This window comes from Eretmochelys imbricata, chromosome 9, assembly GCF_965152235.1.
Source record: "Eretmochelys imbricata isolate rEreImb1 chromosome 9, rEreImb1.hap1, whole genome shotgun sequence".
Taxonomy (NCBI): Eukaryota; Metazoa; Chordata; order Testudines; family Cheloniidae; genus Eretmochelys; species Eretmochelys imbricata.
Window position 1 is genome coordinate 2,144,823 of NC_135580.1, and position 18,038 is coordinate 2,162,860.

General features: G+C 42.1%; 1 protein-coding gene across 6 annotated transcripts in view; it reads right to left on the minus strand.

The window, feature by feature from the left end:
• Positions 1-4,518: 4,518 nt before the first annotated feature.
• Positions 4,519-18,038, minus strand: part of OPA1 (OPA1 mitochondrial dynamin like GTPase) — an 83,589-nt gene continuing 70,069 nt past the window's right edge. For all 6 annotated transcript variants that reach the window (XM_077827031.1, XM_077827027.1, XM_077827029.1 and 3 more), the window contains 2 exons: positions 9,293-9,370; positions 4,519-6,742 (listed from right to left, as the gene is read on the minus strand). In XM_077827031.1, the coding sequence (XP_077683157.1) occupies positions 9,306-9,370 (65 nt within the window). In that variant the 3' untranslated portion in view covers positions 4,519-6,742; positions 9,293-9,305. The remainder of the gene's footprint in view (positions 6,743-9,292; positions 9,371-18,038) is intronic.

Consider the following 18,038-nt stretch of genomic DNA (forward strand, 5'->3'; position numbering starts at 1 on the left):
AGAGGCAGGAACACGTAAAACTAACTGGTGAACGTGCACAGATCAGGAAGTACATGCTTCACTTCTGTTTTGCTTTCTGAACGTTTCAGTATTTCAACTGGTCATTTAATTTTACAATGAGATTGTCAGCAAGGTACAATCTGTTTAATATAATTGACATGCCCTCTCAATTATCAGAGGGAGCTGTTAATCTGTACTGTATACTCAAGGCCCTTCATTTGCTGTTTTTATTTTGTTTAAAATTTACCAGGAATTTATAAGTGTTTATTACAAAAAATAAAAAGTGGATGAAAATTAGAGCAAAAAATGAACTTCACAGGTTTCTGGGTAAAGAAGGCTAATGGCATTTTGCCAAGAAGGCCAATGGCATTTTGGGATGTATAAGTAGGGGCATTGCCAGCAGATCGAGGGACGTGATCGTTCCCCTCTATTTGACATTGGTGAGGCCTCATCTGGAGTACTGTGTCCAGTTTTGGACCCCACACTACAAGGAGGATGTGGAAAAATTGGAGAGAGTCCAGCGGAGGGCAACAAAAATGATTAGGGGACTGGAACACATGACTTATGAGGAGAGGCTGAGAGAACTGGGGATGTTTAGTCTATGGAAGAGAAGAATGAGGGGGGATTTGATAGCTGCTTTCAACTACCTGAAGGGGGGTTCCAAAGAGGATGGCTCTAGACTGTTCTTAGTGGTACCAGATGACAGAACGAGGAGTAATGGTCTCAAGTTGCAGTGGGGGAGATTTAGGTTGGATATTAGGAAAAACTTTTTCACTAGGAGGGTGGTGAAGCACTGGAATGCGTTACCTAGGGAGGTGGTGGAATCTCCTTCCTTAGAGGTTTTTAAGGTCAGGCTTGACAAGCCCTGGCTGGGATGATTTAGTTGGGGATTGGTCCTGCTTTGAGCAGGGGGTTGGACTAGATGACCTCCTGAGGTCCCTTCCAACCCTGATATTCTATGATTCTATGAAATATTGATGTTAATATTTTGGCACAGGAGGACAGAAAAAAAAAGCAACAAATGGAGAAAAGTCAGAGTATTGAAAATAAAAGCAGTTTTATGCTGTGGTTTTATTTAATAAACTGTACGTTAACAGTCTGTGCACATAACACACACGTGTGTATCTTCCACTACACTGCCTTACTTTAACAGACAGCCTCACATTTACACTTAGACTAACACATCTACCTAACGTAAGGGACTGGATTTTCCCAACGTAATCAGTACTTTCATGTACTTGAGTGCGCCCGAAATTTGGGTGAAAAAAAAAAATGAGTAAAAAAACCCAAGTTTTTATAAAACCCAGGAATTTTTCAGTAAAAATCAGCACAAACGGACAGTGAAGGGCCTCGTATACACCACAGTGCGTGAAACTACTTCAGTGAGGAGAGGTAAAAAACGGTGACCTACCTTTTCGTAACTGTTGGTCGTCAAGATGCGTTGCCCATATGCCCATTGCATTCCAGGTGTGTGCACACCCACGTGTACGGTCGTCGGAGATTTTTGCCTTCGCGGTATCCGTAGGGTCAGCTGTGGTGTCCCCTTGAGCAGCCATGCGATCAAGGTCAGGAGACTGCCATGGTGCTGGGGCAGCAGGTCCGGACAGAGAGACAGCCGCAGTGGGGCGGCGACCGAAAGGTCCAGCAGCGTGCTGAACTAGTGCTGGTGAGGCCATGCGGGCTACCAGGATAACTTTTGCCTTGTCCTGTTTGATCTCCAGGAGGACTCTGTGGATCAACGGCAGCGGTGTGAAGGCATATATCAGGGCCCCCGACCATGGGAGCAGGAAAGCCTCTGACAGGGAGCCCCTGCCCATCCCCCGGAACAAACAGAACACGTGGCATTTCCTGTTCACGGGACGTGAACAAGTCCACCTGGGGAGTCCCCCACTTCCGGAAGATAATCCTGACTGCCTCCGGATGGAGCGACGACTTGTGGCGAGATGAAAAGGTCCTGCTGAGGTGATCTGCAAACGTTCCTGGTTCCGGGCATATGCGTGGCCACCAGATGAATGGCATGCCACACACAAAAGTCCCAAAGGCGGAAAGCTTCTTGGCAAAGGTCCGAAGACCTGGCTCCACCCTGCCTGTGGATGTAATACATCACGGCAGTATTGTCCATAAGTACCTGCACCACCTTGCCCCTCAGGTGGGGCAAGACAGCCTGGCAGACCAGGCGGACTGCTCTGAGCTCCCTGACTTTGATATGGAGGGCCAGATCGTCTCACAGCCAGCAGCCTTGTGTGCTGAGCCTGCCAGGTCTGAAGCATAACAGACCAGGGTCAGTGACGGGGCCAGGGCCACGAAGGGAACTTCCTGAAACTGGTAGTGCGATACGAGTGGGGTAGATGCTGAAAGGACGTTGAACACGGTGTCCACCTGCTCGGCCATCTCCTCCACCTCTAGGCCCAAGTTCTTGGCCACCCGTCAAAGCAGAGCCTGGTGTTCTTTAAAATCGTCTGGCGGGCTGGCCCTCAAGGGTCCTGCGACCACCTCGTCCAGGGACGAAGATGATGACTGTACCACCGGGGGAGGCCCCAGGGCATCATCCACCGTGGGGGAGGGAGGTTTAGGGGTGGGTGCAGTATCCTCTGAGCCAGGTGCTGTTGGTACCGTCAAATGTTGCTCTGAGGCGGCGGCATGTGCACGGTGCGAAGGGGGCATTGTCATGACAAGCACACCCCACACACTCCAATAAGGCCACTGCGCTGGCCACTGGCCACGCTGCCAAGGCAGCGCCGTTGTTGTCGACGCAGCCTCGGGTGCCCAATTGCGACGATGGGATCTGAGCAAGGGGCTGAACTGCCCTTCCATGCCAGAGGAATCCCCTTCCAGGTGGGGCTGTCGACACCTGAGTCTGCCTGCTGACCGTTACGGTAAGAAGGAACTGAGAGGGCGTAGGGCTGGCGGGGTCTGATATAGCAACACGTGAGCGTGGCACTCAAGGGGACGCCACTGCTGACCCTTCGGATACCACTAAGGCAAAAAACTCCGACGACTGTGTGTGCGTGGGCATGCGCACACTTAAAATAGAATCGACATGAGCAAGGACTTGAAGAGTTTTGTTAGTAGAAGGCTGACATTAAATCAAAATAGTAAAAGATGTAACCTTTTATTGGTACCGGTACTCCTGTGTCTATGATTTAGGCTTTGCAAAACAGGTAAGCAACATCTTTAATATCTGTGTTACTTGTCAGGATTTTTTTTAATTGTTTTTGTAACATTTTCCTGAATCTTCAAGGCATGGTTTAGCACTCCAGAACGCACCTGTTGATAAGCTGACTTCCATATCATCATAATTCTCAATTCCATTGTCTTACTAAACATCTGTGTGGTGTAAGAGAATCTAACAAACATTAAAGCCTGGTACCCAGTGTAAAAGCCTGTGAGAATTTCACTTACACTGAGAAAAAGTTTTCAGAGTAACAGCCGTGTTAGTTTGTCTTTGCAAAAAGAAAAGGAGTACTTGTGGCACCTTAGAGACTAACCAATTTATTTGAGCATGAGCTTTCGTGAGCTACAGCTCACTTCATCGCATCCGATGAAGTGAGCTGTAGCTCACGAAAGCTCATGCTCAAATAAATTGGTTAGTCTCTAAGGTGCCACAAGTCCTCCTTTTCTTACTGAGAAAAAGATCTATGCACGACCAAACCATGAGAAAGCTGATAAGCTTCTCAAGCAGGGACCATGTCTGGTTTATCTGTAAAGCACTATGCCTATACATAGTGCTATATTAACACTACCAGCGAAATACTGTAGTTTATACATAAGGCCCATTGGGTTTGGTTTTTATTTTATTTACAATTTCCTGGGAATTTATCAGTCTGCGTAAAAAAATTAAAAACAGGTGAAAATCAGTAAAAAAAAAAACTAAAAGGAGGGGCCAGAAGGCAGGAGAGGTGAAGGGATTGTTCCACTTCCTGTGGGCCTGGCTCTGCAGCTGTCAAGCATTCTTGGCTGCCAGGACACGACTCCCTGCCACTCTGCATGGGGCCATGCTGAAAGTCAGAAGTGGGCTCTGTCTGGCAGGTAGAGAAGACTGGGGTGGTCACCGGGTTCCCTGCCCATCTCTGGGGGAGCGAGACCGGCAGGGAGCTGGTGATAGGGGAGCAAGTTAGGCAGGAAGCCCCTCTCAGCTGTCGGGTCCCAGCTCCCTGCCTCTCACGCCTCCTCTGCACAGCAGCAGCCACCAAACGGCCTTTACTCTCCTCTCTGCAGCTGGGCCGCGCCATTCCGTGGGGGCTTTGAGGGGGCAGAATGTGGGTTAAAACTGGTAAAACCCGAATCCTGACTTTATCAAAACCCGGGGATTTTTCAGGAAAACCTGATAAAAAACAGAACCAAAGGGTGTTATTTATACATTAAAACAGTAGCCATATTCAGCAACTGCATAACGCTCCATGTTCCTAGATCTCAAAGCACATTACAAAGGTGGGGTACTTTTATCATTGTTTTACAGATGGGGAAACAGCCACAAGGAGGTTTAGTAACTTTTCAACTGTGCATACGACATGAACATTTTGTGTTCAAAGCCTGAATTTTATTATTTTCCCTTCAATTACATCTGCATTCAATAAATACCCAGCTTTCGAGGAACACATGATGCTAAGTCTCAGATCAGCAATAAATTACAACCAAAAAGTGTACTGATATCATGCTGGAGAAAAGGTGCGTACTGACCACTGGATGTGACATTTTGCAACATTCACACTACACAGAGATTTCAAACAGTGATCTTGTCAAGTAAACGAAAAAGGGTTTTTGTACAGAAAGGGATTTCATAAAAGTACAGACTCATTCATGTGACAGACAATCTAGGGAATCTGCTTTCCTTCACAGTTGTGGAAACAACTTAAACTTCTGAAGTTACCCACAGTCTGTGCCAAAAGATCATATAAACCAATTTACCTTTTTTCTAAAATGCACTCATTTTCCTGTAATCAAGTGGTTTTAAGTAAAGAGAAGCCCCAATGCTCAATCTGTTTGATTATTTTGCCATGTTTAATTTTAAGCACCACTGCATGAAAACCTACACGTTAGTTTTTTTACACAGTGGTGCTTAAAGTTTTATTTTTGATTATCAAATGTTAGGGGTTTCCTGTTCCAGTTGCTCTCTGTGTCTGAGAATCAAAACGATAAATGTTCTTACATACTTATTCCCTCTCATTCTCAATTACTAGTAATTCAAATCGTTTGCCTCTTTCAGAGGGAAGAATACAAGGCTATGTCAATTTCCTAACCTACATTTTGGGGTAATTGCACAATGAACTGTTTTGAACCTGTCTAACATCCTCTTCCAGGGCAGTATTCAGCACCGTCTGTCAATTCTAGCTGGATTACTACACTTGTATTAAGAGTGTCTGGAGAAAAATAAAAAGGGGCTTTAAAAAGTCATCGGACATCTGTGAAATTGTATTTAGATCATTTTCTTAAATCTGTCTCATTGACAATTTTAACAGCAATAGAAGCTAAGTTGAGATATGTAAAAAAAGACTATGTTCATTTATGTGGGGCTTATATTACACAAAATGTATAACTGCCAGACGAGATAACAGAAGAAACAAGTAAAATCAAGTGAGCAAAATTCTATGTGACACCTCAAAGAATTGGTGAATATTTGTTTAATCCACCAAGCTCTTGTATGTCACTTGCAGACTGTTGGGGGCAATTTCACAGACTGAAGGAATGACAACCACTGAACATTTATACCCGTCTAAACTACACAAAGCAAGTGGCTATGAAGGGATCTTGTGTATTACACGACTTTAAAGCAATTTTGGCCTTAAAGTCCCCAGTAAAAAGAAAATATATATAAAAAAATCTGGTTTTGATCTTTTTTTTTTGAAATGTTTATTTGAGAGGGTCAAACCAAGTGAGTTACACTGTTAAATTATTTTACTGTATTACCCACACACATAATTAGCTTACTTTCCAACAGGATATGGGAAAAGTTAACAGGAAACCCAGTTAGTGTCCAGGCAACCCCCAAAATGAAATGTGATTGGCTATGATTCAGCATATCATCATCTACTAGGAAAGCAGCCATAAAATGAGCAGCTGTTGACATCATTTCCTGAGCCAAACTTTTTAAGGAGTCAATGAATGACAGCCTGTACTTTTCAAAATACAGGAACTGGCAGAATTGCTTGGATAATGCTCAAGCGCAAGTGCTTAAGTAAAGTCTCTCTCTCTCTCAGATCTCCCTTCTCACCACAATGTACTTAGAGGTGTACCCTAGTGATTGAGGATGCTTCACATACCGTATACAGATACAAACAATATTAGTTAGAAGGGCATTCATTCATGTATGTACAAATGATAAATCTTTATTTCAAACTCCCAGGATTATTTGCAGGCAAGAAACTGACACTGGATAAAAGCACGGTATGAATCTGCTCCAGTACGGCCACACTAGACCGCAGCCAAGAAATAAAAGCCTCTCCTTCCTCTCAGGAACAGAACTTAATTGGGCAACTTTGGCATTCCCTCCTCTCGTCATTTCAACACAACAAAAAATGGATTCTGCGGCCACGTTTGTCTTGCTTCAAAAATTCAAATGGGAGGTTTTGTTCAATACTTCTCAGTCCAATGGGAGAAATTACTTCCTTCACCCCCTTTGACATCGCAGGATGCTTCAAAAAGGTACGATAGGAAGAAGAATGGGACAGAACAGCCATTTCATTCAGTCTTCTTTGTGCAATGCATTTTGGTAAAGGCCCGCATTCTTATGGTAAAAGTGCAGCTGAAATATAAAAAGGCAATCAATGTAATTAAAAACAGGTGCAATTATACTATACAGTTCAGTCATGATGCCTTATATACTCTGAGAATTAACACAAGAATTAGGTGATGGACATGAATGAAATCTGAAAATGACACTCAGATCTGAGTGCTGACAATAATAATTTTCGCGTGCACTATCTAGCACTTTTCATATAAGGATCTCAAAATCCTTTACAAAAACAGAGGTATCGTCACATTTTGATTACAATGAGCTATAACTGATCTCACATTTTAATGTTGATACAAACTGTGCACTCAAAGTGTATCTTAGAGCTGTTTCATGAGACCTGAATAACTAACCTAGAATTGTAGCTGCACCAGTCCCAGTATACGAGAGACACCAGGTGGGTGAGGTCATATCTTTCATTAGACCAACTTCTATTCATGAGAGAGACAAGCTTTCAAGCCACACAGAGCTCTTCTTCAGGTCTAGGAAAGGAACTCACAGTGTCACAGCAAAAGCTCTCCGACTCCACCTACTACAAAGAACTCAAAGATGACCCCATACCACAGTTTACCCAGAAACTTAAGGATATCATCAAATCCTTCCTCAAACACCTCCAAGACAAACTCATTCCCCACATACCCACCCCTTCTACATACAAGGGCAGACCCATCATATCTGGCCATGGCACTCTTACTGGAGGAATACTGGGACTCATACAAACCAACCTCAAACCACTCACCACACAAAGGGCCAGCTTCCTCCAGGGTACAACCAACTTCCCTCACAAATGCCACAATATTAACAGGCTCCCTCAGAACACCATCCTCACCTCCATGGATGTCACTTCCCTACACATCGATATCCCTCACAATGATGGCACGACTGCCTGCCTCCAATATTGACAAGACAATGGACAAGCCTCACATATCCACTCCAAACACATCACCAAATTCATTCATTTCATCCTCATCCATAACAATCTTACATGCAAAACCAAATATTTTGTCCAAACCATGGGGGTACTAAGATGGCTCCCAAAATGCCAACCTCTTCATGGGCCACCTTGAAGAATTTCTGGACAAATAAATGCACCATGACACCAAATGATATACCTGAGATATATTGATATTTTCATCTTCTGAACAGACAGCTTAAACTCCGTCATAGATTTCCACCACAACTTCAGCTACCACCACACACCCATTAACCTTTCTCTGGAGCACTTCCACATGAGCATCAACTTCCTGGACACCACAGTCAGCTTCAACAATGGAACCCTAGAGACAACTATATACAAGAAACCCATGGATCAGCACACCTACCTTCATAGATCCAGTAACCACCTCAAACACACCAAGAAATAGGTTATCTACAGCCAAACACTCAGATAACACGGAAGATGCTCAGAGGAGAAAGTCTGGGATATACTCTTAACACACTTAAAACTGTTTTCACCAAGCAAGGACATACCACAAGAGAAGTAGACTGTATCATGGAATGGGCCACCCAAATACCCCAAGAGAACCTGCTTCAATACAGAAATAAAACCTTCTCCAACCTCACACCCCTAGTTGTCACCTACCACCCCACACTGGAACCCATATAAGGTGTCAACAACTACAACGGATACTCTATTATCTTGAACCTCCACTTCTGGCCTTCAAACAACCCCCCAACCTCTCCATGCTCATCATCAGAAGCAAGCTTCCCTCAGACCAGGACACACCAACTCAAAGTGACATCAGACCCTGCCAGAACAACAGATACAAGACCTGTAGTCATATCTCTACTGCTACAATGATCAACACCCCCCCCAACACAACTTTCAAGATTCATAGATCCTACACATGCCTATCAACACGTGGTGTACCTCATCCAGTGCACTCAATGTCCCAACAACAAGGATGTGGGTGAAACCAGACAATCACTAAAACGCCCTATCACCCATGGGTGAACACTTTTCACAAAGTGATCACTCTATATCTGACCTCTCAGTCCTCATTCTCAAAGGAAACCTGCACAACACTTTGAAATGACAAGCCCAGAGGCTTAAATTAATTACTCTGCTAGACGCCAAAAATCATGGGCTGAACAGAGATACTGGATTTATGGCTTATTACAGCAATCTGTAACCCTCTAACCCTCTCTTTTTGTCCTATGACTACAGAGGTGTTTACAGGCCACTCTACCTTGAATGGTCCGTTACAATACGTGTTAACTCCTTATGCTAAACAATCTGTTCCACCTTGCATTTTGCTGTGGACATTCAGAGTATGTTTCCCAGACCTGAAGAGGAGCTCTGTGTGGCTCTCACAAACAGAAGTTGGTTCAGTAAAAGACATATTACCTCACCCCCCTTGTCTCTTTAACCTAAAAGCACTTATACTATATTTCACATTCTTTTGCTGTTATAAAGACTAGAATCATAGCACTGAAAATTGAAATCAAAAAGGAAAGAAGCAAGGGAAAGCTGTAAAATGAAATGGATTTTCAGGAAACAATTCCTTCAGCATTGTGTGTGATGGGTTGTTCTGTGTGCAGAGAACAGTAAGAACATTGTACCTGCTTGAACAATCTACTTCTCCTGATGGAGGGCTTCAATGAAGGCTTCAAGTTTTTCCTGGATTTCCCGAACTTTTTCTAGAAAGATTAAAAAGATTGCCATTCAAATTTCTTGCTATTTTATTGAGGATAGATACAAAAAACCTCAACTATAAAGCAGAACAAAATCCAATTCTGTAAGCAATCATTATCCTAAATGTTTGATGCACTGAATGCCTTTGTGAACAGTGTCTGCATCAGACAAAAATACATACACTATCTTTTCAGGCTGTTTTTTTCTTTAAAGAACTTTTCCAAGTATATACCTTTTTCCATAAATGCTAATTTAATAATTCCAAAATGCAGCAAAGCAATCTGATACTGAAATAGCTATGTTTTGAAAAGCTCAGATTTCCACTGGCTCACACACGTCAAGTCAACTGTGCACCTGTTGTTATACAGTGGGAGTTGTTATCCATTAAGTAAAGTGCACTAATCCCTCTCTCTTTTAGCCCAATATCATTATTCTCCACATTAGTAGCACAAACACCATTAATCATTCAAGAAACAGTTAAAAGCTAGTGACCTAACAGGTAGAATTTCAAGCAATCAGACCTCAACGTGCAATAGACCTGGTACAAAAGACACAGTGCTTGGAGTGAAGAATCCTATCTGAGTTGAATATTCAATTACATATCTACTCTTGGTCCCCTGCATCTCAGCACTGACCAAAACGATGCAGTCAGAATTATATTCTGCAAAACCTCTAAATCTGGAATCATTTTCCCCATCAGCAAAACCACTAGCAGGACAAAACTACACGCAGTTACTGAAAACAAAATGTCAGTAGGAAATTTTAAAAAACCCAAACCCTTGATTTTTTTTTTTTTTTTTTTTTTTTTTTACCATCACTGTGTCCCTCTCTCCCCCTCAAGATCTTGTACAACACCCTTCACTGTAGTGTCTACATGTTATATGTAAACTGCAGTGACCTACAGAACAGACTTTAAAACTTAATGGGATTGAAAAGCCTGCATGCTTTTCTCCCCCTGCTTGAAGTTGCTTCTTGTAAACCAGTGGTTCTCAAACTTTTGCACTGGTGACCCCTTTCACACAGCAAGCCTCTGAGTGCAACCCCCCCATATAAATTAAAAAACACTTTTTTTATATTTAACATTATAATAAATACTGGAGGCAAAGTGGGGTTTGGGGTACAGGCTGACAGCTCCAACTCCCTGAGGGGTCACAACCCGCAGTTTGAGAACCCTCTGTTGTAAACCTATGTAGAGCCAGTTACTCCTTTTTAAGTGTGTGAAGGAAAGGGAAGAAGTGGATCATTGCACTTAGAATAATCCGGAAATCAAGCGTTCAGCAAATGTGTGCAAATGTTCAAATCTAGTTTTAACAAACTAAGAATATCATCTGGGATAAAGCCCCAAATTCCCTTTGTGAGGTTACAAGGGATGCTTCTGGTTATCTTCTTCCATTAGTAGTTTTCTTCATTTTCCCAGCTACTTATTACATTTTAAAAAACCGAAGTACATGACTGAACAGGGTACGTGTGCAGCTGGGAGCAAGCACCAAGTGTGATCACCCGAGGGAATGTTTGTAGGAGGTAGCTAGGAAAAATAATCGTTTCATCTAGCAATGAAATGACCTAATCCTCATACTTTACACCAAAGTGTGTTTCAGAAACAAAAACAAATTAATCATTGTAGGATAAAAAGGACATTTCAGCGGACCAGATTTTTAAGAGTGATGTAAAATATACTCCAATAATAAAGAAAAATTCTGCAACTGAAACAAAGCTGTTAACATTATTTGGCTAGCATTTGAAATAGATATAGTAAAACAAGGCAGTCAGCTTTATTTCATGTTAACAGCCTGGCCTGGTAAGCTCTTGCTTCAGTCTCTCTATGACCTCAACCTCAAGTTGGCTGGACCACCCCCTTGAAGACCAGACGTAGTTTAGTCTCCTAACCAACTTTGTCATGGGGCATTCTAATGAGCAAAGAAAGGATCTGTACACCAGAGTGAATTTAGTGATAGTGTGTGCTGACCTGTGTTCCTGACTACCCTACACTGGGCTAAAACTACCAAAAGGCATTTCATTAAAGACTTAAGGCGATCTTAGTCTATACTCGTCCTATACAGTGATGAACATGGGTGTCTGAATGTTTACCAGAGCTAAAAATTAAAATAATGAGATGTATGGTTTTCAAGTGCAGCTTTCTCTCCAATCCCCTCCGCCCCCTGCCTGGGAAATGACATGTATGTTTGTTTTGTTAATCTGAGTGCATTCATATGCATCCCTCAGAAGTAGCGCTATTCAGGGCAACCAAAGTCTTGGAGCTTGAGACAGTCTTTTAGCTATCCTGGGTCCAGATAATTTCTAGTCTTGCAGATACGGACAGAGGGTAAGTTCCTGGTCCCATTAAAGTCAATAGCACAAGTCCCATTGACTCTAGTAGGATCAGGACTGTACCCCAAAGACTTAAAATATGACTGGAGATGAGCCCTCAGTAAAGCCATGTTGCTAGAGACAACATGCTACTGCTGGATTCAAAACTGCTTAAAGATTGTTTTTTTGTTTCTGCGGGCGGGGGGGCGCGGCGCACAACCCAGATCTCTTTCAAAGGCTAATTTTGTATTATATTTGACAAACACATCACAATTATTTTTGTAATTATGATGTATACTTCTTGCTTTGGGGAGTAATCTAATTCTGAACTACTTATTTTTAGTTTGGGTTGCTTTATTCAGTCCAACATTCTTTCCTCAAATATGATTTTTATATTGATCAAGCTATTAGTCTCATTGAAAGTAGACAGATTTAACAACATTAAATGCAAATATTTTTCCTGTTCAACCCTTGGTTAGTGAAATAGTCCAGTGCTGGAAATTCACATCATCAACAAAATCCATAATTTATGAGTTCACCCTTAAAAAAAAAAAGTGTGTGTGTGTGTGGGGGGGGGGGGGGGGTCGGTTTGTGCCAACAAGATCTACTTTAATTTTTCGATCAAGGCATGTTGAAGTACCAGGATAGCCAATGTTTATTCCACCAGAATGCAGTTCGGCAGTTGTGGTTGTTTAGAGAACAGACATACTAAAGTTGCCTCCATAGTTATCATAAGCACTTTATCAGTTTTTACACCTGGATAGAATTGAAGTGACTCCTTAACTGTAATAATCATGAGGTCTTTAAGTAACTTAACTCTTTGAAAAAAAATTTCTTAAATAAAACAGTTAAAAAGTCTGTCAAGAAGTTATAATATATTCATACTAAGCTTTGTATTCGTGGTAGGAATACAGCTTATTGCACTGAAACAGATACTAATCAACAGGTAAAATATATTTTTTTTCTAAAACCCACAATGCAGCACACAGTAATCGTGCCCTACTATTTAGTTTGCTTTTCATTTAGCATAACGGCAGAAAGCATATTGATACAACTGTGGTTAGTACGATGATAATTTGAAATTCTTGGAGATACTTATTTTGATGAGCAACAGCGTGCAGTGACTGAATACTTCACGGTAAGTATGTCAGTACCTCCTATCATTTACATTCAAACAACGGGACGATAACTGTAATTGACCCAAACAGAAACAATAGATATTAACTGCCTCAACGTTTGGGGATGTTTGCTTCTGGATCCAACACACTTTGCTGTGAGATAGATTAACACTTGCCCCTTCTCCCAACACACACACTTCCCAGGGGTTCTGCTCCAAATCTGGGTCCAAGCTTCTTGGCTTGAGCCCATCTCCAATTAAACAGCCCAATTGCAATACATTTTATATTGCAAATGAATACTTCCTCAAAATCCAATAGGTTTTTGGATTTCAAACCAGGACACTTCTTCACATGAGTCCACATTAAGGAGATGGCTATGACATATTGAGGGTATTTATGTTGCAATGTTGTATTATTCTAAAAAATAACCCGCAGACTACGAGATAAACTTTTTACCTGCTAACAAGTACGCACTTCTCTAACATACTGAACTTTCTCCAGAGTTACTATCCAATGCTCCAATATCACATCAGGCTTCCAAGTACTACAGTTCTGTTATAATTTACTTTTGAAGTTTATATTTAGACTGTTTCTCATAACTCTGATAGTGTTAATACAGATGTGGAGTTATGAATGCATGATTCTTACACCACCTGTTAAACAGTGATCAAAACTTAAGTGAAACCAGCGTAGGAAAACTATAACAAACCCCTTGTTTCTAGCTTTGGAACAATGAAACACACAGGCCTACAGGCAATGAATACCCATTCTACTTTCCGTTTACCTAAAGGATGAGCTGTTCCATACATCAATTCATTATGTCTCCTGATTTGGTCATGAATATTCCCATAATCTTTTCCCAATATCCCATAAACCTCCACTGACACAGAATGAAGAAATTCTTTATTCAGGCGGCTTGAGAGACCCATTCATGCTTGTTCCCTTTTTATCTCCACATGAAATGATACCGCTGCCCACTCATTTTCTTTTCATTAATCCTCTGATACTGACTCTAAAAGGCTCAAAACCAGACTAATTGATCCGTAATTAGGATTTGAATACACAGTGAATACAGAAAGACACAGTCAAGGATAAGGTTTACTTTTGCTGTTAACATCGATTTAGGAAGGAGAACCCCCCCCCCCCCCGAAATATTCAGTCTCATAAAGACAGACTGTCTACTTACTGGTCCCAACTTTATAGCTACATTATTAACGTGCCTCACCAGTAAAAGCATTGCATGGAGTGCAATAGCAGTGCTGTTAAAATTGAAGCCAGTTACCTTCCAAGCAAAGCTGATGAGGTAGGGGTGAATAACTTAAAGCAATAAATCTGAAAGAAACTTTTCATATAATGCTGTAAGAGTAAGAAAAATAATCAGCTTTATAATCAAATGACTTTTTTTAAAAGAGGAATTTAGCTTTCCAGTGTAAGACATTTCTGTCATGACTGAAAACAAATAGTGGAAAAGTTTCCTCAGAAGCTAGAAATTTTCCACAGAGGTATCCCTGTAGACAAAGTTGTCCTGTTCACTAATTCTTCTCTTTGATGATATAAATCTATATTTTTGTTTAGTTTTTCAAAATACATACATTTGACTAAATATAGGATCACTTTTGCCTTAATCTAACATTAAAAGCAACATAGCAATACATCACTGGCAATGACATTGCCTTCTCAGAATAATAGGTGCTTAGATGCTGTGTGCCACAAACTCCTAGATGGAGAAATGCAACTTGAAGACAGATCTACGAATTATATCCAAAAAACATACGCATGCACAGACACACACAGAGTTCCTCCTCTGCCTTGGTGGGTCCTGCGCTTTTTGGTGGATTTGCTCACCCCAGAGGTTCACGGCAGCTCTCAGTTTGGCCGCTTTTGCTAGAGGCTCAAACCTGCTGTTCACCCAGCTAACCTCATCACTGGCCAGCAAGCGGGAAATGGAGAACAATCCCCGCAGTCTCTTTGTCCCACCTAGTGGGTCGGGGACAGGCCAGATCCCTTTCCAAATTAGACCTTCCCTTCTGGTGTTGCTCACAGAGCAGGTCAACTTCTGTGTCCGATCAGGAGTTGGGGAGATGGGGGGAACCCAGGCCCACCCTCTACACCGGGTTCCAGCCCAGGGTCCTGTGGATAGCAGCTGTCTACAATGTCCCCTGTATCAGCTGTGCGACAGCTACAACGCCCTGGGCTACTTCCCCCATGGCCTTCCCCCAGCACCTTTTTTATCCTCACTGCAGGATCTTCCTCCTGAAGCCTGATCACGCTTGTACTCCTCAGTCCTCCAGCAGCACGCCTTCTCACTCCCTGCTCCTTGCGCGCCCCCTCACTAACTGATGGGAGGTCCTTTTTAAACCAGGTGTCCTGATTAGCCTGCCTGCCATAATTGATTCTAGTAAGTTCTTAATTGGCTCCAGCTGTCTTAATTAGCTTGCCTGTCTTAATTGGTTCTAGCAGGTTTCTGATTGCTCTAGGGCAGCCCCTGCTCTGGTCACTCAGGGAACAGAAAACTATTCATCCAGGGGCCAGTATATTTGCCTTCGACCAGACTACTGTACCCCACTGGCTTGGGTCTGTCACAATACACACACACACATTATATATATATATATATCTTACACACACACGTATGAATGTATGTATATCAAGTAGTGCAGCAGCAAGAGGAGTTGCAGGTAACCTTTCCCCTTCAACTAACTCAAAGGATCAGTTTAAATCTTTTACTACTAGACTATCCATACGGCAGCAGTAGCATGAGTTTCTGAAGAAGGTTGTCATCCTGGCCTTGGAATAATATTTAGGACTCAAGAAACCTCCTAGAGCTTGTCTGCTTGGGGAAGTTATACTGTTCTCTGATAAAGTGTGAATTTAAACTGCTTTAGTTACAGCACTTTAGCTCCTCATGGGGACATTAAATACAACAGCGTCATAAGAACATAACATAAGAACAGCCAGGCTGGGTCAGACCAAAGGTCCATCCAGCCCAGTATCCCATCTTCCAAGAGTGGCTAATGCCAGGTGCCCCAGAGGGAATGAACAGAACAGGTAATCATCAAGTGATCCATCCCGTCACCCATTCTCAGCTCCTGGCTGGGAGCATGCGTGCGTGTCACTTTCACACACAGAGTCATTTTTTCTCATTTTCCAAAGCTTAGTTGCTCTGGAAGGGGTTTAAGCAAAACTGAAAAAGCCACTCTTATTCCAGAATAAGACAGTGTCCACACAACGAGTTAAAGTAACATAGTTATACTGCTGTAACTATACTAGTAAAACTCTCCTGTGTAGACAAGCCCTTACTCTTTATTGTATGCCTCTGCTCCCTGATTCTGAGATGAATATGAAGGGAAAAAACCCTCAAAAACTATTTTTCTTTTAATCTACAGATGGACAGTTACATTGTAGGAAAGGGGCCAGAGCTGTCTGTACTTAGTGAACTAAATCATAATACTTATGACTTTACAAACATTAAGAAGGAATCTACACAAACATCTCTGTCTTGTAGGAAGCAGTTAGTATTCCCATTTTGCAGATAGGAAAACTCAGGTAGAGAGGTAAAATCATCTGCTCAGAAATCAATCACACATTTAGATCCCTGTTTAGGTAAGCATTTAAGTACATTTAAGTGCTTTCCTACGTAAAAGACTTTTCTCATTCAGGGCCTTAGAGGAACGAGCACAAGGCTGGCAGAAAACCTTTTGAGTTCTAATGTCTTCTCTGCAACTAAGATATGCTGCCTCCCAGTCTTATAAGTTAGACAATGGGAGATGGTCATTAGTCCATTCCTTGCCTATACAGGATTGCTCCCAGCTCGATGATCTCTGGTTTTTTGTTCGGGCTACTTTTAAACAACCCAAGAAACCGGGGCATCGAACACGCTATAGGAATCTATTCTGCAGACCAACACATCTCTCGGCCAAAAGTTTCTCCTGCCCTTCAGCCTGAAACTTTTGCTCAGTATCAAACCATCACCTACAAAAAAAGTTTATTCTTTAAAAAGAAGAGGAAATATTTGCACAGCCATGACATATGCATGCCTTAACTGAGTGATCACAAAAGGCAGGCCTCTGACCCTTGCGCTTCCTTGCCCTCCTCCCTCCTGTTTTTGGTGTATGTTGCATCCTCATGTGTCTGTCAGTCTATCATTCAGGGTTTGAGTCTACAGTCTGATTGGCACGGAGCCCCACCGAAGTCAATGGCGCCCATTTATAGACATCAAATTGCAGGATCGGGGTCTGAGATTATAAACTCCTTGACGATAGGGACCTATCTTCTATTATAAACTTCGACCAAGCACCTAGTAGACTGGGGGCACTATAAAATGACACTTATAACCCCTATAAGTTCTGGCTTCTTGTACTTTGTTAAATAATTCCTCTCCTTTTTGAGTGTTTACACCCTTCTGATATTCATAGGTTTTGATCTGTCCTTCCTTTTATCTGGCACTTATATTTTAGTTCTTTTAAATCTTTCCCCTAAGTCAATTTTCTCCATTCTGTTCCCTGAATTCCTTCTACACAAGAAGTTAGTTTGCTACAACTCCTTTATGAAAATCTCTGATTCGCTGTTATGAACACATCATCTTTCCTTCAGTAAGCAGAAAATCCAGTCTATAGTCAGACTGATTAGCACGCCCAGCATCATACTAACTAGCACATTATCCCAGTTACATATACAAAACCACACTGAGCAAATATAAAGGGGGCTAAGTGAAACAATCTCTTCTTGGTTCAGCCCTTTGTGCCACGTTCTTCCATATTCTATAGGACCACAGAAAACTCCAGTTCTTGCTAAAACAATGTGGGGGAAGTGTTCTAAAGATTGTCCAAAAAAGTCAACTCCCAAAACAACCCCTACACCCACAAGTTACAAAACTTGCATCAACATGCCTTCTCCCACCTCACAAATCTCGAAAGGCTAAGAAGAGCTACTATAATTTACTGATCACTGCAGGGTCATGTCCTGCTGAATGTTAAAAAATTCTTTGACATTGGCTCATCACATTTTTTTGCCAGTTTCCTCTTGCTTACATACCATATTTTGCTCTGGATGTGTCCGACGGGAAAGCTAAAACTAAGAAAAAAGGAAAAACCACCCAGGCAGCCCTTAAAGAGACAGAACATCGTTTATCACCTGCAAAGACAGATTTATAAGAAGAGGGCCCCCTCTGTTCCTTTAAGACTGGAAAACAGATGGGAAGTGAATGGACAGTCAGAGGGTCAAGAAAACACATGGGAGGTGCTACTTG